The sequence below is a fragment of the Micropterus dolomieu genome, linkage group LG15 (genome assembly GCF_021292245.1).
Source record: "Micropterus dolomieu isolate WLL.071019.BEF.003 ecotype Adirondacks linkage group LG15, ASM2129224v1, whole genome shotgun sequence".
Taxonomy (NCBI): domain Eukaryota; kingdom Metazoa; phylum Chordata; class Actinopteri; order Centrarchiformes; family Centrarchidae; genus Micropterus; species Micropterus dolomieu.
Window position 1 is genome coordinate 17,152,875 of NC_060164.1, and position 25,970 is coordinate 17,178,844.

Below are 25,970 nucleotides of genomic sequence, written 5' to 3' on the forward strand. Positions count from 1 at the left end.
GTGCGTCTGCTCCGCCGGGATCACTGAAGTGTTGGAACTAACAAGCTTGGGATGCAGACAGCGGATGCACAAATGGGATTTTGTCCTGAAAGCTTTAGAGTTTGTTCCCTGTCTTCGGTAGAAAACAGGAGACAGGACAGTGCTGTTTGCAGGGACTGTCGGAGTTATGCGCCACCAGAATGACATGATTACATCTGATAATCTTGCTAATGATCTACACTGGGGAGGAGAGCACATAAAATTGAATGAGCTACTCCGATGTACACAGTTTTCAGTCTCGTCCTCTCATCTCTCTTTTTCTCGTATTCCCTTTCACTGGCGCTCAGATTTATGAATAATCTGAGATGTTCTCCACCCAGGAAGATATGCAATATTCCTTGTCATAGTTTAAGCACACACAGGATGTGGGGCAAAGACGTGCACACATAGACACATTAAAACTCTTCCCCCAGATATTTCTTCACATAAACACAAAAGCTTGTCTCTTTTTTTTTCTGTCTCTCTCTGTCGCTCTCTCTCTCACACACACATACACACACACGCACAAAGACACAAACACGCCAAAATCCGCACAATGCTCTCCCAGCTCAAGGTTAGCACAGATTAAAAGATGTGTCATTGATGGAAGATGCTCCTCCTCCCTCCCCGGCCTGTCACAGTGTGTTTGGGAACAACCCACTTCATTTTAGCAGCATAATGGGTAAACAGAGTGTGATCAGTCCAATTACCCCCTCATTGCAGAGGCGTTCTGGTGGGAATGGCCTGTAGAGAGAGTGAGCTGTCTGGCGTGCAACAGAGTTGCAACAGTAGCACCTGCTGCCCGGAGCCCTCACTTGTATGAATCTCAATTTGTTTATACAGTCGTGCCAAAAAACAGGGACGAAGAAGCGAGCCCTCTAAGGAGGATGGCACTTCTGGCTATCCGTTTGACTGCAGTTTTCACTGCACTGTCTGACCATGTGCGCAAGATCTGAAGCTGCTGTTCTCAGCAATGAGCTCATGTCAGTGTCAGTCCTTCCAGTGGATTGTTCTGTGTTTAGTTCTTGCTGTGCAGCTTTCAAGGATGGTGAATTTTCGAATGCCCCACCCTCCCCAACTACACTGTTTTACAGCTCAGTAACTGTATGATTTTGCAGCCTAGAGTTCATCCATAGTACAGTAACAAGCTGCAGTCCTATATAGGAATTCTGAAAATGTATGTGATATGGGTTTTACCTGTTTTCAGATATTGTGTTCGCCCTCAAATGAAGATTAAGACAGGACAGTTGGCAGCACAGTTAATAGTCCCATCTTCACTTTTCCAGTTTGTGTCCAGGTTCTGGATTGGTTTAACCTTGACAGAAATGAGTAATTGCTCAAACTCTGTTTCAAAATAAATAACATCTGCCTTCACATTACATATCTGCTTATATTCTTTGTTTCGTTCTGATCTAAAGATGTGCTTGTCGTCCTTGAAGAAGATGGAATCCTTCTCTTTATGGATCTCCCCTGGGCAGCTGTCTGGCAGATGATGCAAATGTATCTTCCTTGTGTTTTAGCTCCTTATCACCAGGCATCATAATAAGTTTTCCAAGTCAAAAAAATAAGCCTTTTTTAAAAACAAGACTGACATACAATTCCTGCAACAGCTGACATAGAGCTCTGTCAGCAGGAATTAGGTACTGCCTTTCAGGATTCATTTGGCTCTACTAATTGAAACTAATACCTTTCAAATAGCATATTGATTTGGTGAAAGCTCAATTTTTCAAATGAGAATTGTAAAAATGAATGAATAATACAATAATGTGAAGGTGCCAAGATGAAAACAGAGTTGTTGGATGCTTGTTGCCTGTGTGGCACCACAAGACATGGAGATGACAGCAAACATATCATACTATGACTTCAAAGTGCATCTTATTTCCAGGGCTGTTGTGCAGTAGAAGGCCTGAGGCACATTGTATTAGTGGCCTAATTAAAAAAAAAGTCTTATAGTGTCATGAGAAATACAGGCACAGTAGAAAATCCTGCAGCTGTCCACATCAAAACGCTATCTGGATCTTTATCGGGAAGTCCAACTGAAAATGTAGTCACTCCTGCGCACGCGCGTGCACACGGTTGACAGGTGAATCCGGTGTTGATTGATGCAAGCAAATTATGTTTTTTCCCCCCCTGTCGTTTCAGATGCAAAATTTTTTATTGCCACAGCACTGTACTGCAAAGAACAAATTACTTTTGCTGTCAAACGCTACGAGTCAATCAGGGTGCTTTTTTGGATAACTTTTGTAGGTTTACATAAATAGCCTAAGACGTAATTGAATAAAAACTATGTCCTCCCAGACGAAAAAAAGATCAGCATTTTAAAGCCGTTTTTTCTCCAAACATCCTCATAAACAATGAGCTCAAACAGTTCCTGCAGTCACTCTCCGTCGGCGCGTTTGCCTGATGCGCAGCGCCTCCCCAACTGGTCCCTCACTTTGACAAATTCCTGGACGTGAGCGGGTCTGCTGGCTTCTTGCTCGTAAAGATGATACCTTGAATATTTTAGAAGTTGAATAACTCTTGCACACATTCACCCCCCACCGGTAGAAGATCAGTCTGCAAGAACACAATGGGACGGTGGTTATTTTGGAGTTTTTCGCTTTTGGCTTTCGCATTGCTGTACTCCGCTCACCCCAAGTTTGTGGCTCAAGCGGAAATAAGTTCTCCCAGACCAAACGACAGATTTTATCGCCTGGAGGTAATACCGCTGGAGGCACGTGTTACCCGAAAATCAACGGCGGTCAAAGGCTCAATCAAAGTCGACCACAGCGGAAAAGTTTTAAGCGCTTTTGAAACGGACGGTGCTTTGAAGCCAATTAATGGCAAGGAAATGGGGAATGAAACACAGAGTGGACTTCGAAATGAGGCACCCATCGGCATCAAAACGGCACCAAACTATCACAAACGTTTCAAAATGCCTGGTAAAGAGTATGGTAACAATTCCGAGGACATCCAATGGCGACCTACAGCGAATATACTGTTAGAAAACGCAAGAAAGAGAGTAAAAAGGAGCGTCGGCACAACATTCAGCGAAAATGTGGATAGGAGTATAAGTGGAGAAGCTCAGTCAAGAGAGAGGTTTGTGGAGACTGTCCAAGGTGTTTCTAACTCCAGAGCCGAGTTCCGGCGCACTGGGGAGGAAGCCAGAGGGTCTAACCCGAGGCAAAGCGAGCCGCACCTGGACACTTCTACTTTTGCTCTATCGGGAGACTCTGCGCACAACCAGGCGATGGTGCACTGGTCCGGACACAACAGCAGCGTGAGTTTCAGTTTTACAAATAACACAATATATCATAAAGGTTTTAGAAAACGTGTTATTTCCCCACACACCGATTACAGCACAATTCATTTCACATTTTCATTTAATGTGTGAAAATGCAAATTTTGAACATTGTAAAAATAGATTTACATGAAACTGGCACATCTTTACGCACAGCTGTTTCTGCGCGCACGAGGGAAATTCCTTCCTACAAACTAATTACTTCAGTCTAAGATGGTCTTGAATTGATCAATGCATTTTCTCTTTTCTCATTCATGATGTTTGTCGTTATTGCCTAAATAGAGGTTGTGACTTTATGCGGGTTGTGTGGGCGCCTGATGGATGCGACTGTGCACTTGCTGGATTCCCTCTGGCCCTTTCAAACTACACTAGAATAATTTATTTCAATGGAGTGTTTGTCACATGAACTTTAAATTAACAGTTAACCCCGTGGGTAAATTTATCTGACACTGAGCAATGGGAAGGTGCATTGTGGCAGCAATCACAACACATTAATTATTTATGAAATAATCAAAGATTGTCTCCCAGGGAGGTGCAATAGCTACAGTTAAAAGAGATTAGGTCCAACTTGGCCCTTGATGTGAAGCTGATGAGACAAGTCTGACCTTTTTTGAAAACGAACCATGCATTTGTCCTTGACATTTGACTCACACCTTGTTGGTAGTTGTCTAATTGCTTGGATTAATACTACATTGCAATATGTTTGTTGTTGAAATGTTGCCCAGCTTTGGTTGTGCACAGCTTAAATGGATGACAAGACATTGCAGCAACCACCCATACCCCCCACTCCCAACCCACTCTCACACACCACAGCTGCATGCACTCTTTGTGGTTGCACACCATTTTACCATCACAAAGACAAAGCCATGGAGATTTTATCTCTTACTTTACATACGCCGCATGCAAAGGTGTTTGCAAGCTTCAGCACTTATCACACACAAATATCTTAAAACTACAAACAGCCTCGTACAAGCCACTCTGCCTTTTTAACTTCAGGTAATTCAGATCACCTCAGTTAGCTGGGCAAAAGTGTGTGTGGTGGCAGCATTAATCTGAGACCACATCAGAACAGAAACACTGCAAATATTTATACATTATCCAAAAACATATATAATTTCAATGGATTATACGGTTCACCTCTACTATACTTCTATTTGTATTTTCATGGTACATTTTATATTTGGTAATATATGTCATAACATCAGGGGCATCGCAGACTTCAGCCACATGCTATGGCCAGAAATAAACCAGAAATGCATCTAATAAAATCTGATTTGTGGGATGTATTGTGAAATATGTTGTTGGTTTGAGATATCTTCACCAACGATGCCCTTTTGTACTGCAGGACACTGTTCACTGGATCATTACTGATGGGCTTGTCACTGCAGCCAGTCAACATCTGAGATTTATACAGTCTGAACCTGTCTGTCGTCCCAAAAGTACGGCTGGAACTGCAGGGTTTAAATTGATGGCATTTTATGACTAGATGTTAGAGCTTAGACTATATTAGATGTAAATGACTGATAATAAATCCAATCTAAAAGGAGCATTTGAAGGAAAATTACCGCATTCCTGTGGTCTAGGATAGATCTATCAAATAGTCACTTCAAGACTTTGCCAGTGATCTGGCCAAAATGTAAAATCCTATATGGAGTGAAATGAGAAAGATTTAGACGGTGATCATGACGGCAGCGGGGAATCTTCAGAGTTCAGATGAGATAAAGAATTTCATCGTATAAAACCTCAAATCTATCCACAAATCAGTCTCCCAACTATTATTTGATTTCTGTGATTGTCTGAGACATCAAAGCCTGGAGCCATAGCTCTCTGGTCTCTGACTTTTAAGAGAGATAACATTGATTGGACTCGGCCATGGGAATAAAACATATACTGCACGAATTCCCTTTTTAAATTCATGCTTCTTAACTACATATAGTATTGATTGAGTGTGCATGTTTCTGTCCTGAATGTGAATGGGAATGGAGACACATAGGGTTATGATTCATAATGTGTGCCATAAATAGGAGAAAGAATAGAAATTAAAGTAATTAAAAATACTAATAAATACAATTGACTGTGATATGACTACTTATGTTGGTAATCTTTTAAAACAGCCATTGCAGCACAACCTACACTCAAGGGATGCCGACCCTCCCTCCCCCCTGAAGGCAAAAGTCTTAGTGTGCGAGCCAGCTGGTAATCAGGGAGTTATTGGCAGCCAAATTATTTTAGGTTCCTGATTGACCATTTTTGCAAGCTCCTTGCAGACAGCTGACCAAACTAGGACACTGTGCTGAAGCTAAGGATAGTTAATGAGTGTCTTTATTGACATCACACCCCTTGAGCTGCTGCTGCAGAAATTATACTGAATTTGTTTGTGTAAATAATGCCCACCTTCAATGAAAATAAGGGTCTGGTCATCTTCACTGGCCTGCTATTATAAACTTACTCTGGGAGGAGCTGGAGGCCAGTTGTTCTTGGACCATGGTGTAAATCTTTGTTGTTGTTGTGTTTTGTCTGAGGTGGTGAGAGTCAAAACCAATCTGTCAGCTCTGTAACGTTGTCTTTTTCTGCTGCGACTGACTGGCAATCAGACAGGCCTCCTGGGCCGCGTTGTCCGCATGCTTAATCAGAACGAGGCAGTTATTGTTGCACATAATCTCATCGGTATAAATAGACAATAAAAAAGAGGAAATGGCATGGCCCTGGGGGACACTTGTGTTTAAAACCGGTTCATTAGATAGACAGCCATTCCATTTAACATGCCAGAGCTGGTTGCATAGAAACTCCTTGATCCATAAAATCAATTGGAATGGGTTCCCAATTCACAGAGGTGTTTGACCAGAGTTTGCGGGTGGATGATGAAAAGTGCATTAAAAAGCTGCCACTGTCGAGGTATTCAAATACAACAAAGGGAAAAGTTTCAATGTGGTTTTGTTTTTCTGATAATTTCCCACATCTCTTTCGTATTTTACAAGCACATCTGCAATTTCTTGGTTTTGCACTTATAATAAGATCCCTTTTAATAAAACAGTTACATGATGCTAAGTCAAAGGGGCTGATATTTGACCTTGTAAAACCTTTTTGTTCTTCCGCTTTTCATCATCCTCTTGTCCCCTGGAGATTTTGATCCATACACTTTTGAAAACCAAAAGTGGTTCACGTTTTAAAATTTCAGTACAAATTGTTTGCCTCCCGTGACACACTTTGTATAAGGATATTCTGCAGCACCTCAGCATATGGAAATGTTTTGTTTAAATTATTATCAATATACCTACATCTGATTCAATTGATTGTCAGTTAAGTTTCAAATGCTTTACTAAGTATGTAATTGCCACTGGGGAAGAAACTTCAGAGAACTTTTTTTCTCCCAGCCATATTCATCCTTTAGCTTTTACCTGCTTGTCCCTCGAGGTGTCAGCACCATAAGTCTGTTCATTAATCCATCCCGTCTCAAGCCTTTTGGGGTGCACTGTCCACTGATGTGATTCTAAGATGCTGATAGAAACTGCAGCAATCCTGCGTGCTATGTAAGAAGTACACTCTTGGTTACTACAGCAAAAACAATCGCTCAGGAGCCTGTATGGGCAATTATTAAAGGTTTTCTGAGAAAAAGGCAGCATTTACCATTTGTTTGTTTTTTTTGCCTCAGTTTTATTTTACAAATTTTACCCTCTGTAGTAATAATTCAGTGAAATCTTACTTTTTTACTCCTCAGATGACATGCATGTATGCCCTTTGTTTCATGAATCATTTATGCTCGGGGACCATAATGCATGACATCAACATAGGCTCTCAGCAGTTAGGCTAGTTTTACCTCACAAAGTGCATTTTAAGCTGCAAAACAAGGCCCGCCATCAGTTGCGTGTTCAAGCTCACTGTCATTACTTGATTTCCTTTCTGACTCCCTATCAGTCTCAGTCTCTCTTTTTAACACACACACTTACACACACTTTATATTTCAAATTCAATCAAAGTGACAAAGCGGGTGCAGAATCATATTTGACAGGTTTGCATGTGATTAATTAGTTTAATAACTGTCGTAGTGTGGCAGACACATAGTATAGCTGTGATTAGGTTATGAAAACAAATTTATGCATTTTCTGATTGGGAAAATCATAAAATTGAAATTCAAATTGGGAGACGACCTCTTTATTAATCATCATGGAGATAGAGTTAACACAAACTGTGGCGCTTTATGAGATGAAAGTTTTTATGTCTAAAGGTCATGGCTGATTTTGTTTGGTTCTTTGTTGCCATCACTCCAAATAGCAGGCAAACCAAGCTACCCCAATTTGGTAACAGTATGTGTTGAGCCTTACAGGTCCTTGAAGCAGCATATTGCCTGAAGCAACACAGCAGTTACTATCATGTTTAAAGATGACTGGGATTGCTCAGGTGGCAGTCAGCTTAAATAATGGTTTGAGTTGGCAGTTTACAGTGACGGGAATGTATTAGTTGCGGGGGGGAATGCATTTTTCCTATCTAGTGAGATAGAAAAGACCAAAACGTAATGCACCACACACACACTGTGCAATCAATGTAGGTGATGGAAATCTTTCAAACACGAAATGACACATTTGGAAACGGAATACTCACTCAATGGGTATCCTGGAACAAATCCTTTTAAAATGACTGGTTGCTTTTTCTTTGAACAAAAAAAAGACTTATGGTTAAAATCTGTATAAGCTATAGCTATATAAATGGACAAATCAATAGGAGAAAATGATGGCAGTTATTTAGAAATTATGACACAATATTCATCAAAATCTTTGCAGAGGTAAGGCTTGATGGGTTAATGGTTTTATTGGAGCAAATGTGAATTGACATCAATACAAATGTCATGAGACCAACGAAACAATGTAACACTGAATTTGAAATAACATCTAATTGTATTCTAACTTTACTACTGCTACCATTTAATGACCCTCTCAACCTGAATCCAGTACCCTTTAATTCTTGATTTCATGCTGTGCGTCTCTACTTGACACACTCTGATTCTTAAATAGTCCTGTTTGTCACCATCTTGTATTGTATTCCCATTCATTTCTATCTTTCTTTGCTGTATACTCTTATGTGTTTCAGTGGCTCAATTTTTCACATTTTATATTTGGTTGTCCTTCTTTTTTTCTCCCAAACACGTTTCTCTCTAATTTGGAGATGTTCTGTAAATATTTTTCAAAAGTGTAGATGGCCTAATGCAGCTGTTAGGATGGTACACAACCGGGTGTGACAAATACAGATCGGATAGTCTTAAATTATTAGGAATAATTGGTAGGTGGTAAGAGGTAGGTGGTTTGTGTTGATATTGCAGTAAACAACTTTAAATGTGAATTATTTCATATTATTTAATAAACCTGCAAACTAACAATCAAATAAATGGCCCAAACTGTCACATTATACACCATTCAGGTTAAAATGCAGCTGTGTAAACAAATCATTGTGTCTTGCTCCATTACAGGTTGCGACGCTTGGTTACCAGAATCCTCCCTATTCTGTTTCTGATTGGCTAGTATTCATAACTAGGTACTGCACATGCGCAACTACAAACAAAGATCAAATAGAAGTGCGTAGCTAAAACGAAGCAGTCAACACACTGGGTAAAGAGTTGCTGCAGCAATGTGCAGTATGAAAATTATGGTGATTTTTGAAAATGAAACCATGTAACCTGTTTTTGTACAACTCCTAAATAAAATGATGAATCTGAAAATTAGCGTAATTGTTGTGGTTTCAGACAGAACGGACCCAAACGCAACGCTTGACAGTTTTCAAAAGAGGTTTATTGAGTGAAAAAGGGAAGATGACGGGCTGGAGGTGAAAAGGGGGAAGTTAGACGCCAGCAGACGTGGGCGCGGAGGACCGAGGAGCCGGCGGGGCTGTAAAGGTTCCGGCGAGGTGACCAAGAGGGACCAGGAGGCCGAGGCGAGAGAGGACATGGAGGCTGGTGGACAGGCGAGGAGCGTGGAGGGAAGCGGGGGGAGCGCTGCAGAGGCGAGGCGAGGGGAGAAGGCAGGTAGACAAGCCCAGCTGACTGATCGGATGACGGAGGTGAGTGGACCTGGCGGGGGAAACAGACAAGGTTGGTTTCAGGGGACAAGAGGTCGGAGAACGAGGTATCAGAGAGCTAGAACGGTGAGATGGCACCAGGACTGGAGCGACGACGATCAAGCAGAGATGCAGTGGAGGACCGGGGTAGAAATACTGGTGAAGATGAGGCTGATGGCTGGCAGGTGTGGCGGGCGGAGGTGGAGGTTGACGAGACACAGGTGCGGATCATCAGCCGGGCTCCGGAGCGGAGAGAGGGAGAGTACACACAGAGGGAGAGGGGAGGAGCCACAGGGAATAAACAGAAATGCGAAACGAGGGAAAAAGAAAAACCAAAAAAAGCACAGGACACTCGCCGTCAACAGGGCCCCCCCCTCAACGGACGCCTCCAGGTGCACCCCCGGCTTGTCAGGGTGGGCCCGGTAGAAGTCCATCAAGAGGGATTTGTCCAAGATTTGGCTGGTGGGGATCCAGGAACGTTCCTCCGGGCCGTAGCCAGTCCAGTCCACCAGGTACCGGTATCCCCGGCCTCTACGTCGCACATCGAGGAGGCGGTGCGCTGTGTAGGCTGGATGGCCATTGACTATTCGAGGAGGGAGGGGCACCGCCGCTGGCATGGAGAGGGTGCTGGTGGAAACAGGCTTGATTCGGGAGACATGGAAGACGGGGTGGACCTTTAGGTGAGGAGGGGGAGGGTCAGGCGCACAGCAGAGGGGTTGATTATGGCCTCGATGGGGTAAGGGCCGATGAACCGGGGCGTGAGTTTTTTTCGAAGAGGTCTGTAGAGGAAGATCCCTGGAGGAAAGCCAAAGCCTGCTGCCCCGGCCGGTAGGCGGGCGCAGGGGTCCGGTGGCGGTCTGCCAACTGGCGGTTGCAGGCTGTGGCGCGCTGCAGAGCGGCGGCACCGTCGAAGATGGGCCTGTACTGAAGGGACCACTACCTCCTCTTCTAGTGACGGGAACAGGAGGGGCTGATAACCCAGGGAACACATGAATGGGGACATACCAGTGGCGGCGCAGACTTGGGAGTTGTGGGCATTCTCATTCAGGGGATGTGGGAGCTCCAGGAGGCGGGGCTACGGTATGCCACACACCTGAGTGCCACCCCCAGGTCCTGGTTGACCTGTTCGGTCTGCCCGTTGGTCTGGGGATGATAGTCGGAGGAGAGGCTGGCGGCTTTCCAAACTTGAGAGGTGAATTGGGGGCCCCGGAAACAATGTCCAGGGGGATGCCGTTGAGGCGGAAAACATGGTCAATGATGAGTTTCCAGAGAGGTGGGGAGTTTGGGTAAGCGGATGAAGTGGACGGACTTGGAGAAGCGGTCGACGACCGTGAGGATGACTGTGTTCCCATTAGAACTGGGGAGACCGGTGACGAAATCCAGGGCGATATGGGACCAGGGGCGATTGGGGATCGGAAGGGGGCGGAGCAGACCGGCGGGTGGCTGTTGGGATGATTTGGTGCGGGCGCACACCTCGCAGGGTGCTAGGAGAGGGTGAAGTTAAACTTGTTGAAGAACAGGGCCCACCGGGCTTGACGGGAGTTCAGTCTCTTGGCGGTCTGAAATGTAAGAGATTTTCGTGGATTTTCGTCAGTGAGAACCAGGAAAGGGTGTTCTGTTCCCTCAAGCCAGTGCCTCCATTCCTCCATAGCCAGCTGCTCCCGGTCCCCCACGGTGTAGTTCTAGAACATTAGAGCTAGAACATTGAGGTAGCGCCAGGACTGGAGCGACAATGATCAAGTGGAGATGGAGTGGAGGACCGGGGTATAAATACTGGTGAAGATGAGGCTGATGGCTGGCAGGTGTGGCGGGCGGAGGTGGATGTTGATGAGACACAGGTGCGGATCATCAGCCGGGCTCCGGAGCGGAGGGAGGGAGAGCACACACAGAGGGAGAGGGGAGGAGATGCAGGGAAAAAACAGAAATGCGAAACGAAGGAAAGATAAAAAAAAGAAAAACAAAAAAAAAAACACAGGACACTCACAGTCAGCTGGGCTGCCACCGCAACAGTAATATGACCACTTTAACCAAAGTGCTTTTGTTGCCTAAACCTAACCACATGTGAGACTCCGGATGCAAACCTTGCTCTCTTGTGTCAAAGTCCTGCCCTTTAAATGTCCACCAGTGTTGCCAAATGTAACGTGCTTATTAGTAAAGGACATTATTAGGTTATTAATCTTCTGTTATGTTCTGTAGCAAAACAGGAATGCAAGATGGGGGGGAAAAAAAGTGTTCCTTTTGGTTTTCTGTTTTATTAGTATAATTCAACCCGTTCGTACTCCCTGACTCGTCACATACTCACACTCACCATCATTTATCATTTAATCATTTAGCTGACACTTTTATCCAAAGTGGCTTACAATTGCTAAGTATGTCAGAGGTCCATCACCACAGTCAGCATCAGTTTATAATGCACTATAGCATCCCTATAGCATCATTGTTCAACACACTGGGGGAAGCCCGGTAGCATCAGTTTTTGATGGTAAAGTTAGGGATATGATATTTAACAGAAAAGATTGAGTAAGGAGGTGGATGGAGGGCCAGAACCCCGACTTTGAACCAGGAGACTGGGGTTTGTATCCTGTGTGAAACAAAAAGTCAGCATTAAATATTTTTATTATAAAATAATTATATTTTATATTTGATAAGTTCCGCGAGTTACATAAATTGCGTAAGTTACGCAAGTGACTTAAATTAACTTAAGTGTTAACTGACCTAAGTAGTTATTTAAACCCAGACCATGATCTTTTCCAAACCTTAACCAAGTAGTTTTGTTGCCTAAACCCAACCAATTATTTTTTGTGCCTAAACATAACCAAATTGCTACGTTTCACGACTTTAATACGTTTTATTTTGAAAGTGTAACCGGACGTTGCGTATGTATTGTTGCTAACTTTTCTGGGCATTGCATATTTGTTGTTGCCAAGCGTTGCTAACTTGACTGCGGAGCCTTAAATGTCTTAAAATGACGCTAAAGGGCTTCCCAGGGCATTAAGAATGAGTGAGAATGTGTTGTATAATTAGGCGACCCCCAAACGATGGTTAAAGTAATGAAAAATAATCTACAGTCTTTTAGATCATGTAACATTAAACATTTATCAGCTTTTATCACCAAGAAATGACTTTCTCTGTTACTTAGTCTTTATTATGCAATCAAAAAATGGGTTTAAGAGCAAAACTATCCACACTCATATATGTGTGATTAAAAATGCAAAGCAATTCCCATGCACCAGTTCAGACATCGAATCCTTGCTATTACTGAGACGGCATTGATTTTTTTTTTTTTTCTCCCGCTCCGTCTTCTTCATGGACTTCAGAACTTTTAGTGTAATTACTGTGTAATTTACTGTGCAGTGGATGTTGTCACTCTGATCAAGACTGGCCAATAGAGATTTGTCTTTTGTAGGTCCCACACACAAGATTTCAGCTCAACATTTTAGATTAGCAAAACTTTTAGATTTGCAAACAAAAGTTTTGGATAAAATTTATAGCACACATTTGCTAGTGTGGATAGTTTTGCCCTCAAAACTATTTTGTGACACAAAACTAACTCCATAGAAATAAGTAAGTTTTATTTGGTAATGAGTTGACAGTCACCACGAGCCAATCCCATTGAACTCCATGTCCTGTCAATCTGAATCATAATACCTGGAGAGGAGAAGGGGCAGATTCCTTGGACTGCATCTACAACTTTTTGTCAGCTCAAAACAAATGTATCCACCTAAGCTGCTGGAAAACTACCAAACCTGGCAACACTGACACCCACCTCCAACTTAAACACCTTCTATGACTTCAGTCCTTTGTTCCCTGGAGAAGACATTCCCTCCGAACATAATCATGGCAGCATTTATGTTTACCTCAAAATGTTATTGGCAAAACAAATAAGAATATAAATGTAATTTATAGGAGAAATATATACTTTAAAATGTATGTTAACGAAAACTTAAAAATAGAAGCCAGTCTCTGCCTCCACATATTATGAAAAATGCAAATAAGTGATCGGGGGAAATGACAAAATGGTGATATGTGTGACACATTTAGCTTATGATTTTAGTCTCTCAGCACTTTTGGCAGTGAAGGGGGTCATTTTAGGTGGAGGGCTTCTCTCTTCCAAAATCTCAATTTGGACCCACTACTGCCTTTGGCTCCAGCTCAGACCCCCGTGGGTAGAAGCCGAGCCATTAGGAGCCAAAGCTGTGAAGGAGAGAGGAGACTGGAAGTAATGTCTGAATGGTGTTACATTTCTCAAAGAATTCCAAAATCCTAAGTAGTGTACAAACTTATTATAAACCTGTTAATTTTCCTAAGATTTTATATAATCATATTTCACCCAGGGTAAATATCCAATCTGTTGTATTCCATGGCTTAATGAATAACAGGATTACACACACACACAGAGTAGATGTAGTCATGCCACTGTACCTTCGTCAGAACACTAAATATGAACAAATAAAAGTGTCAGAGAACAAAAAACCTGAAAGAGTAAATTGCTAATGTTGTATTTTCTCCAAACTGCTTACAATGCATCAAATCAATATAAAATTGCAGGAGAAATGACTAGAACTTTGTCGAATGTGTCAAAACATTTAAATGACTTGCCATCAAATTTGTCCTTAAATGCTGCATTCCTTGTTTTTCCACCTTTTTTGTCAAAACCTCAGAGTGCCTTGGTGTCACCATCAAAACACAAAGAGAAAATATGGACGGAGAACACTAAATATACCTAGTCCATTAAACATATTTCACTGACATTTCACCCCAGGCTTTCCTTAAAGAAATGAAGCAGACCAATCACAATATTTTATCCCACTAATGGCAAACAGCACAGTTTGTGGTGCATTGTTGTTAGCAGCAGAGAGACATAACATGCCCGCAAAAACTCTTCACAATAGGGCCGTATCTCAAGTGAAACCCTTTTATATTCAGCCCATTTCATTAATTCCCCCCATAATGGACTGAATTGATTGCTAAAACCTCTGAAGCTCAAAGCGTCAGAACCATATGACCAAAGCTCAGGAGTCGTGAGGATAAGCAGACATACAGACAGCTAATGCACAAGGGACATTTCACTGAGGTTTACTTGATGAAAGCAGCATCCTCTGAGTATGTTTTCACCCACAAAGTACAAACAATCAATTTGGTCCTCAGATGAGATGAGGACAGAGTAAGGCCTCTCTTCGACCGCATCGTTTCTCTTAAAAGACATTTGTCTTTTCTGCTAAGTGCTCTACTTCGGAGATGTTCTCAAAGAGCCACAATCCAGATGTTGTGTTTTTATCCCTCCACCCACTTGCAGTGCATCCTGATTTTGCCCTCGTTGCTGTCAAGCCTTAAAGAAATGTATGCAAATTTGCAACTAATACTGTATTTCTTTTCTCCGCAGGTGTTTGCATCAGATAATTTCTAATGGATGCATGAATATATTAATCTTTAATCTTATGAGGAGAAAAAAAACAATTTATGTCTACAGTGTTGGATGTGTTGGATGACACAAAAGTTGAGTTAATTTTGATACACAGATAACTTTATACATCCACACTGGTAGTCTTTAGATTTTAAGGATGTTTTTCTATATCCAATTTGGCTTAACAAAGGACACAAAACTATCTTTTTTTTTTTGGTGTGCTTAGCTGGTGATCCCCCCCCCCCCAACCCTCATATCACAAGAAATGAAAGTGATAGTCTACAATGGACCTGAAGTGTTCTCCCTTTGGGTGGGAGATCTAGGACAGTAATTAGTTAGTTGACTTAAAGAAAACACAGTGTGTGTCAGATTACTCAAATGACTGTTTCTTGCCCTTGGCTGCTTCTTCCTTCCCTTAATGAAGTTGAGAATGTAATGAGCTTAACAACAAATGGAACAGGTTTTATTTTTGTATCATCTGGATTGCATCTGCGTGAACAGGCCAGTGAAATGCAGTGCAGTGAGGTGAACAATGGAGTCCCAGCTTGCTCTTCTCACATTGGTATGCCAGCTTTTGGTGTTTGATAATGGCCAGGATGCATTAGGGGGCCTCCATGGATCAGCATTATTCGGTGGACTTGGCTCTTCCCACTGTGTTCTATAGTTTTCACCCCGCTTCCTCTTCCAAACCATTCTTCTGCTTCTTATTCAAAGCACTAATGGCGGAGAGTCAATTTTTGGGTAATCTACACACGAGTACAAAAAATTATTTTAAAGATTGGCATCACCCAGATCTGTCCTATTGACTCAGACATTTTCTCTCAAAAAACATTCTTTATGGCTTAGAGGTGACTTTATTTTATTCATTTTATTTATCTGTTGTGATCATCAGTGTTTTTATGATTGCCTCAATTATTGTAATATATTCGTTGCTTATCGGTTTGTAGGGGTATATAGATTGATGCTATTTTATCATTTTATATTAATTTTTTGATCTGATCTGTTTTACTCTCTTACTAGGTTTCGTCACTTGAGGGTAGTGGAAACAAGATGTGTATACAACATTGACATATCGTAACTTTTAGTTTATTGGGAAAACAGTTTGTTAGCAAAACAAATGCTGGATGTGCTTATTACCACATCCAGCAGTTATTGAGTAACGTTATTATTCATTTAAAGTCTTGTCTGTGGCCACCTGGTGAATCGAAGTCCAGTATTCACTTTTCTTTTGGCTCTGTTTTTGGTCTCTACCAACTCCTGGGGGAAATATCTGGCCCTTAACCGCTAAATGCTCCACTGTGTTCATGAGCTAGTGCTGAGCAGGTAGTGAACAAAGGGTTTTTATACTTTCTTTACTGAAAACAGTTGCCTGCTGTGATGGAAAACTACGCTATGAGAGCAGTGAGAGTGAACCAAAACAGTAAAGTTGCAGCCAGACAGCTAAACAATGAGCTGAAAATCACAAAAAAATCTCTGGAAAACTGAGCTGCAGATTCAGGTGACAATTCTCTGCAGACTACTACGACTGACGTCTTTTAACTTTACATTGTCATTTGATCCATTGTTGTTTAAAAAAAATATTGATTATAGCTACTTTATAAATTGGAACCCATTTCATTATTAAGTGGGACCTTTTACATTGTCACCTTGTCAGTGGAGACAGGAGAGGAGACACTGTTTCTAAATTACCTCAAACCTAGCTGAACTCGGCCAACATATAAACCAATACGATAAATCTGCATTAAGCTAATATTCGCTCATATATTGGTCTAGCTGTAGTCTGTGTTACATGTTTTGTAACCTCTATGTTGTATGTTCTGTGTGCTGCTGCCTGTAAAAGAGATTGTTTAATCTCAGTTAGGCACTTTTCTGGTTCAATAAAGTTGTTATTATTATGAATTACAAAATTATTATCTAGTACAGGACATCTTCACAGCCTGAGTTTCTTGTTGGAAAATAGAAAAACACAAAAAGTACACACAAATATATACTTTCTGTACACGTGCATCTACACACAGCCCATGTAAATAAAAGAACGTCTGCTCTAAAGTCTTGTCTGATTATTTTTAATTCGATCACTTGATGGATTCAAAACCCACCTTTTACTGTGTTTATCAGATCTGATAAGGTCACAAAACCTGACCTAAGCTGACAGATAAAGGTAGCGTATTTGGATAAAAATCAGCCTATGAAAGCTTATATTTAACAAATGATTTAATTAGTGTTGACACATTTCAGCGAATTGTCAGGCGTTTTGATGTTGTGGTTGGACTCAGAGGAGGTAAATAGACAAGGGTTACTCCCGGGAGATGGCTGTGTGAATGGATGTGTTTACCCTCCAGTGCAATATACAAAAGCTTATGTGTATTCATGAGAATGTAAATGTGTACCATTTCTGCAGTGAACTTTTCACAGGAGGCTAAAGGTAAAAAAAAAAATAAAGATATGTCAATGCTTCTCTGAGAAAGAGCCGTTATCCATGTTATAACATTCACTGTTATAAACTTTGGGCGTCCCTTGGAAATTAATTTAGATCATTCCGTTTTCCCCCTCCGGTTAAGTTAAAAAAATGAAGCCAGATCTGCATGAAAGTGGCTTTATTTCTCACATTTCTTAAGACTCTTCCTACTTCCCGTGATGTGTTACTCCTGAGAAGAAAAGAATGAAACAACAGTCTTTTGGAAGTGTGATATTTAGGATCCCTTTTTTTTCCCCCCTTGACTACCCAATTAGGCAGAAATAATGTTTGAGGGGTGCCGTCTTAATGATGCTTTACTGGTGGCTGAAAAAGCAACAGGTTCCATTTGAAGTGTGGTGTTAGAAAGCACAATAAAACTGAGCTGATGTGCAGCGACAGTCTATTTCATTTTATTAATAGCCAAATTGCAGTACAGTACACAGAGATGATTCATACCTAAATTGCGAGCTGTGTAGAAAATCTTCTTCCCACAGATGCCTCTCATGTCCCACTGACGCATTTTAAAAATTTGAGCATTTTCTCTTTAAAATAACCCCCAAAAAACAGATTGATATTCTAAAGATTTCATTTAGTCTGTGAATGTGCTGTACATGCTGCAGGCTTGAGCGCTCGTGCAAGCGGCTTGTGTAGGTCTGCCTGTAGGTAAGGCATTTGCATCGAGCCAATACAGTATGTCTCTGACATGGCTGTAACACCTTCGTTGTCATGCTGGCTGTCTATGTTCAACCATCTGAAAGAGTCAAAATACTTGCTTGGCTCAACAGCATCTGACTGTGATCTGACTTTTAATGGGTTTTTGTATTTATTTTTTTATTAATCTTCTCAATGTGCGGGTTCCTCGTGAAAAATGCGGGATGCAAAACAAAAACACAACAAAAGAAAGTACCTGGAGAGCCTGTTTTTAAAAGGAAAAGAAAGAAAAGGAACAAAGGCAGAAATAAAGAGAGATGGGATGCAAAGAAGTGAAAAAAGCGACAAGAATAGAATGTTAGGATAAAAGGATGACTAAACCCAACTCCTCGGAGGGTGAGAGCCAATCTGAAAATGATTGGTTGACTTTCCCGGGGCAAAGCTCTCTTTGCTCACATCAATAAAACATAAATATGAATAAATGCAGTGCTTTTGGCCTTCCAGGGTCCTTACTTAATTTCATGTATGCAAGTGAGCGATGATATGCATGGTAAATTGTATTTACCTAGAAGGCTCAAAATAATTCTGAAGCCATTTTGTGTTTGTTTGTTCCCAGTATTTACATAAATGCAAGGCTGCACCGTAAACTCTTTTTGCCTTTTAATGCAACTTCATTTGTTGGGCTCTTATAGTGTAAGTCGCGCATGTGATGTGTAAGTCATGCGCTCTCAGCCACTCGTCTCAGCATTTGCACGTAAAGCAGTTGCTCCCTATTGACTTGAGCCACACATGCACAGCCTATCAATAATGTTGAAGACGTGGGAATGCACAGTCTCCAGTGATGTACTCTACATGTATCCACTTAGAGACAAATCATCCAAACAGTCATCCGCCTCAGTAGTCTGTTGGTCCCTGAGGTAGATCGTCACTGACCCAATTCAATGGGTCAGCTTTGTTAATGAGCCAACTGCACAAACACGTTGATGTCAGTTAAAACAGGGCCCCTAATGGCAATTACAGCTTGGGTGCTAAGAGGCTTTTTGTTAAGTTTTGCCTTTTGGGGCTATTTTATTTTACATCCTCAACTAAATTCGTGAACATTTGATTAAATTGGATCCATGTAAAAAATGGTGATTGAAATCCTAAAACTGTGAACCTTTTATTCGTTGCTCACTCAATTAATTTGCTGGTTATTTGAATCCCTTTGGTTAGGATTGAACTGCCTCTAGTTTGACACTGATAAAATCAATTCCAGATCCAATTTACCTCACAGTATTTATGATGTCCCATGACACAGAGTCATTGTTGTTGGCAAAAGAGAACTGAAGAGACAAACGATCAACAGTTTAGGAGAGTTTTTCTCCATTTTTCAAAGCAGGCAATTAGGCCTAACATCACAGCCATTTAACTAAGTCTGTACTCCAAATTGATTCAGACTCCAGAGTTGGACCTTGCAGACATGGTGCATTTAGTTATGCAAATGCTTATTTCTCTGTGTGATTGGTTAATTAACCTGTAATGCAGATAGTCCCAGCCATGCACAGTGGCCGTTTGATGGCTAAATTGTGGGTCAATTGGGTTTTTAACATTTTCAAAGCAGACTTAGAGACATTTCTTTGTTCCTCCGAGTCTTGTGTGGCTTTTCTCAGTTTAATGACTCGTTCCGTGGGTCCCATAAGGTTAATGTGTTTAAACTCACTGTAATTGAGCTTTTGACCCATCTTTCAGGGTTTTTTTTAATTCGTCATATTATGCCATGTTTCTGGTCCTTGATTATTATTATCTGCCATCTCTTCTCCCTCCCTCCATGCGCTGCCCTAAACTCTCTACCCTAACCCCCCTTTCTATCCTGAGTTATGAGCATCCCCATGGGAAGTCATTTATAATGCCATTGGAGTGACAATAATTCGTTTGCACACCATTTCACTCTGCCCTCTGTGCCTTGGCAGGCTTTTATGGGCTGCATTTTTGTTCCCCCAGAAACACATTGTCCAACCATCCTCAGCGAACACGCAAAAGCATTTAGCCCAAACTGGACCTCTTCCAATGAGTGAAATAAGTGACATAACATCTTCCATCAACATTTCAGATAACATTTGTTGGTGCTTTTTGCACCTGAACTCCTTTGCTATTTTAAATGAATGACAGAAATTTTAAAAAGGAAAAAGAAAGGGAATGAGAGATGACGCTGTAGTGCAGCCACTGACTACATTTCTTTTCATTGTTCAGTGAACAATTATGTTCAGATTTTGCTGTCATGTAGGTATCATTCCACATGAGATACAAGCACAATTCTTGACAGCCCACATGGATTTTTTTCAGATCCTGCCACCAGCAGACTGACATCTCTTGACAGCATGAGGATCACTTGTCATTGGGATAAAATACTGTATGAAGCTGATATTTATCAGTAAAGGAATGTAGCAAGCATGTTGTATTTATTCCACACCATTAGATGACAGGTAATGTATGCCAGTGAGGTACTTATTCAAAGGCGTTTTAGTGCAGACGTTGGCATGTAATTACATATGTCTGTTGCTGTTATGTTGTAGGTGATCCTGATCTTGACTAAGCTGTATGACTTCAACCTGGGAGCTGTTACTGAGAGCTCACTCTGGAGGTAGGTGTTAATTTTAATCATTGCCATTTTCCCCTTTCCATCCACTGCAACATTGCAAGAATAAAAAAAAAATGCAAAAGCACAGCTCTAAAAACAATAACAATAATATATTCATAGAGAGTGCAGTGTACTGTTAGTATGATTTATAGTGTTCTCCTTGCTAGGATATGAACAATCAAGTTACACTGGAAGCCAATATGAAGTATGTTTTAATAAAGCAATCTGAAGTAGTTTAGAATGAAGCATCCTCCCCTTTGCTTCCTGCAGTTCCATAAATAACAACTGAGATTGCAACAACCTCTTAGAAAAGGAACTATCTTCTGTCCATCATCAGTAAAGAAACATTTTGAAAGGCTATTTCTTAAAGACATATACCGGAAGAGTTATCTGAGGGATTCTTTGTTTGGATCTGTGGCTCTTTTCCTCTGACCTAGAAACTTCCTGATGGAGTTTTTGATTGATTGTCATTCGTAACCTTTTGTTTCAGAAGCAATTGACATGCAATTGCTACTGTATAGCTATAGTAATTCCATTCAGTATGTATTGAGAGGTGAGTTACAGTGCCCTGTCAGGTCATAAATAAGAATGGAATTCATTAAGGATTATACCATAGAGACCAACCCAGCTTTTTTTTCTCACCTCGCCCATAGCCTGCAGAGAACTCATTTCATTCTGAAATACACGTGAAAAAGAGACCATCAGTCTGCCAAGCATAGAGTTTCAAATTAATATCTGTTTCACCAGAGGCGCCTCTAAGATTTACACCCGACTTGACACGTTTTGAAATCCCATATTGTGTACAGGAGGTCTTCCATCATCAAGGTGTCTGCTTAACAATGGCACCACAAGTAAATTAGAGTGTACCTCAGGGGGTGCATGAAGGCTCTTAGTATAGGTATTAGAAAAGCAGAGATTTGAATGTTGTGAAAAGAAATAGGAGTAAATGATTTCTGTGACAACACAATAAATGATTTATGACTACAGCTCCGGGCCACTGTTGGTGGCAAAATACAATGTGCAGATCAATGAGTGACTTGAAGAATCTAAACACATCAAGTCCCTTTGTGTTTTAAGATGGCTGCCTTTTCTGCTAAAGAAACTTCACAATATAATAACGTAATTTAAAAGGCTTTCTTCCAGAACCACAATCAAAGACAGATATGCCAACTGAAAGGAGTACTTAAGCAGAAATACAAATGTGTTTAGGGGTAAGTCTTTGAAAACAATGTCAACAACAAATGGGACTATTCAGATTAATGCACAGACAATGATAACAGACACTGGGTATCTATCCAATTATGCGGTGAAATTACATTTGGAGGCACTCAGGTAGAACTGAGAGTGGATTGGCTGTTTGTGGTGAGGAGAAATATGAAGATGTTGATGACAAACACATCTGCCCTTGTCATGAGATGCATGGGCTTGTAAGGAACAGGCGGCTCTGTGAAGAGCAAGTATCTTTACATGTTGCAGAGATACCTTCCACAACATTCTGCTTTTATTTTATTGAAACGCAGGCAATTTAATTGATAAACTGATAAATCTGCTTTTTATTATATTTTTTACAATATAATAACCGTAAACCTATATTTGTCACATTTGTGCTGCTAATTTATTGTTCTATAGCAACACAATACCACACTTAAGCTAAGAAAATGGAATACAAGAGGATGAAACTGAATAAATAAGATGAAAACAGAGAACAAAAGGCCATTCTACCACTAATTTAAGATATATTTCTGTATGAAAGGGGATTTCACCTCTCCTGTGTTTACACCGTTTTAAGGATGTCTTTAAATCCCTTCCTCACTGTCTTCTATGTACAAACGTCTACTGACATGAAAGGAGAGTAATGCCATACTGTCGCTTAAAATGTGTTCAGCACAATGTTGTTATATTCAAGAACTACTGTATGCTTGTGTTTGATGTTTCAGTCCTGTATTTACTGTGTGTACATTCCTCCTGACCATTTTCCAAAGTATACCTGAAGTTCATAAATTGATTTTCTACCTTGCAGGCAGCTGCTTGTTTCATTACATGTCAGTGTAGCATGAAAATCAGCTTGTAAAGCCTTGAGACTTACTTGACGTGTGAAGTGAATGTTTAGGCTACATAATGTGTTTGTCACCGCTACATTATTGCTGAATGGTATTGTAGCTTGGAGTAGGAAATGCCTAATGAATATGTCAACCTCTTTAATGTAGAAAGCTTGCATTATGCTTCTTCTGCTTTCCATATTTTCTTGTGGGTTGTCAAAATGCTTCCATTAATGCAGTAGTAAACAGGAGTTTTTGGATTATGTGTACTAAATGTGTACTAAACCATTACCACACAGTGACAACATACTTTTGAAAACGTTACAATACGTTAAAGGTACCCTGTGGTGTTTTCTTGTAAACACAGTTGTTTGTGTGTATCCTTGAGGCCTAACAAACCTGCTGAATGAATTTCCTTCCTCATGAAATATTTGCAAAACCATTTAATATGTCCATAATATTAATCCATAATCTGTATTTACATTGGTCAGCAGTCTTTTACTTCCTGTCTTTTGCTGGTTCATCGCTACATTTCCTGCTGGCTTATTGCCACCAATTGTTGATCTGTGAAATAAACTGAGGGATGACCGATACTGTCGCCTCTCTTTCATTTGACAGACAATCTTTCAGTTAAATGTATTTATTTGCTTTGACTGTTGCTTCACCTTCACCGCTTCACATTGTCCTACTCCTAGCAACTTTTAAGAAAGACCATAACTGCTAACATAAGAGAGTCGACAACATTTCTTGTATGTGAATTAGCTAAAAAAATGCGTGTAATGGCCAATCCCTGATCACTTGTTTAGCCGGGAACTCCTTCGTTGTTGTTTTTGTTATAATGATTTAATAAGTATGTAAGTGTAATTCTTTTCTCAATAAGTGAGTTTATTCCTGTGTGTTCTCCAGTCTATACAACATACTACATAAAAAAGCTTTTGATATTAGAGGTGGATTTAGATGAATATTGAAATTATGCGGAATAGCTAACATTAAAGCTGGTTAGAGTTAGTTAAGTTTTTACACTTACCTAATGATATCACAGATATGCAAATAGCATGCAACATCCAATGACTTTTTGAGCAGGCTTTAGCTACTTTCTATTTAATATAGTTGTCAACAATACTAGTAGAGTACAAAACACATGCATCAAAAAATGTCTCACAAGTGGTCAAAAACTCCACAGGATCCCTTTTAACAGTGATTTATTTAATCTGTCTGTTTGTATAGCACATTTCTGTGTAAAAAACACAGACTGCTTGAATGAATGAATGAATGAATGAAACCTTTATTGCCCCCAGGGGGAATTGACTTGAAATGTCTGTTTTAACTCAGCTTCCACCGTGTGCTGAAACATGTTGGCAGAATAAAGAGTAGGCTTTTCCATAAGTGAGTGTGATTTTTCTGAGTAATTTTTTCAAATATCCCCTTTTTTTTTATTTGAGCATCTACAGTAAATGACTGGTGGGGTAATGACAGCCCACTTTTTCCTGTCTAGCATATTTCATGCAGGACATCAACAAAATGCTTTACAAGAGCAAAAATAAAAATAACACATTAGCATGAAGCTAGTATCTCTCTGCAAGTTGATTTTCCTTCTGTAAAGCAAAAGCTGCGTGAATGGTAATAAAAAGAAAAAGAAAAAAAAATCTCAAAACTCATGGTGCGCTTTAGAGATGCAGTCACGTAGAGAATAACTGATTTGCAGTTAATGGGCTAAAACATCCCAGATCGCTGGTACTTTAAAATCTGTCTCTGGCAGGTCTCTAATGGATTTTCTTCATCAAACATGCAACATGTTTTTTTTTTTGTTTGTGTCCAGATCCACTGATTATGGAAGCACCTACACCAAACTCAATGACAAAGTGGGTTCAAGGACCGTTTTAAGTTACCTGTACGTCTGCCCTACCAACAAACAGAAGGTCAGCATTTCTCTTTGCTTTTATCTCTCTGTCTCATCTCTTACAAGCTACGGTCCTGACATCAAATTACAGTTTTTTTTTTTAAAATTGCTGCCAAATGTCGGTATCTCTATCTCTCTCCCTCCTCTCATGCCTTATCCCTCGTCTGGCCCTCTGTACTTTAGATAATGATGCTTAGTGACCCAGAGGTAGAGAGCGCTGTTCTCATCAGTTCAGATGAAGGGGCAAGCTTTGAGAAGCATCTCATTAACTTCAATATCCTGAGCCTGCTCTTCCATCCTGCACAGGAGGACTGGATACTGGCTTACAGTCATGACAGCAAGGTAGCTTCTGAGTGAATCCGCAATGAACCTTTAAGTGGAAACAATATAATATATGATGCTGAACCCATAACCTGTTTTTAAAATGTTGTTTTAATGTGATTCTGCTGTGGATGTGATGATAGCTGTGCCACTCATTACCAAGATCTTCCTCCTAAAACTTTTAAGTGTGATGAAGATCAGCCTAATTTTATCTTGCAGCTGTACAGTTCAATGGACTTTGGGAGGAAATGGCAGCTTGTTCACGACAACGTGATGCCAGGCCGATTCTACTGGTATGATTATGTGGATCCTATTTTTGAACTGTTTTGAAGAGTGATTGATTGTAATTTGCATAATGATAGTGTTCATGACCCTATGCTGTCAGAAGGATACAGTGACCTCTTGTCACAGCCCCGCCTCTCCCAATGGCAGTCAAGCACAAACCTGATTATATCCATGTCACGTAGACCTGAAGGAATATTGTTCTTCTTTTCCATAGCACAAACACGACATGCTGTTTTTGTTGTCGCTGTAATTTTGTAATCTCGACTGCTTGGGCACAAGGTAGTGAATATTGATGTGAGCCCGTTTATCCCTGTTTGTCATGGCATGTGTCAAACAGAAGTGTGTTTTGTAGCCGGGAAAGAAAGGGCATTGGTTGGAGGACATCCTCTCCACATGCATGAACAGCGAGGCATTTGATGAATAAGAACGGCACAGCGGGTAAAGCGGCACCCGAAATGGGCATTATTTGTGCTCTTGAAAACCATTCCTTCACGCGTATCAAATTGTATTATTCAAAACGGTTTTACAACCACACACAATTTCATAACTACAGACATTTGCTTTGGTAGATATTTATGGGAATAGCTGATGTTTTGTTATCCCTCCTCCTTGTTGTTTCCATTGCTGGTTCTTTGGTGAATTGAGATTAATTGCTGCTGGTGGCGCAGATTCTACACTGACTGATTTACCGGAGATAAAAACATCTTGCTTTCACACAATAGGGATGTCCATCTACAGCTGTGATACACAACCTGGCGCCCCCCTCTCTTATCTCTTTCTCATTTACCTTTTCTTCCCCATCTTCCTCTACTTCTTTCTGCTCCTTTCTATCTTCTCCTCCACATGCTCTTTCAAGGGCGGTAATGGGGCTGGACAGAGAATCAGATGTGGTCCACATCGAGACGCGCATCGCAAAAGGCCGTGAGTGCTGCACTCCAGTCCGCCGCAATAG

General features: G+C 40.8%; 1 protein-coding gene across 1 annotated transcript in view; it reads left to right on the forward strand.

Annotated features, from left to right (window-relative positions):
* The first annotated feature begins 2,158 nt into the window (after nt 1-2,158).
* Nucleotides 2,159-25,970, forward strand: part of sorcs3b (sortilin related VPS10 domain containing receptor 3b) — a 45,626-nt gene continuing 21,814 nt past the window's right edge. Inside the window, exons 1-6 of the mRNA XM_046071291.1 lie at nt 2,159-3,277; nt 20,409-20,476; nt 24,332-24,431; nt 24,596-24,754; nt 24,953-25,026; nt 25,875-25,939. Coding sequence (XP_045927247.1) covers nt 2,588-3,277; nt 20,409-20,476; nt 24,332-24,431; nt 24,596-24,754; nt 24,953-25,026; nt 25,875-25,939 — 1,156 coding nt within the window. The 5' untranslated portion in view covers nt 2,159-2,587. The remainder of the gene's footprint in view (nt 3,278-20,408; nt 20,477-24,331; nt 24,432-24,595; nt 24,755-24,952; nt 25,027-25,874; nt 25,940-25,970) is intronic.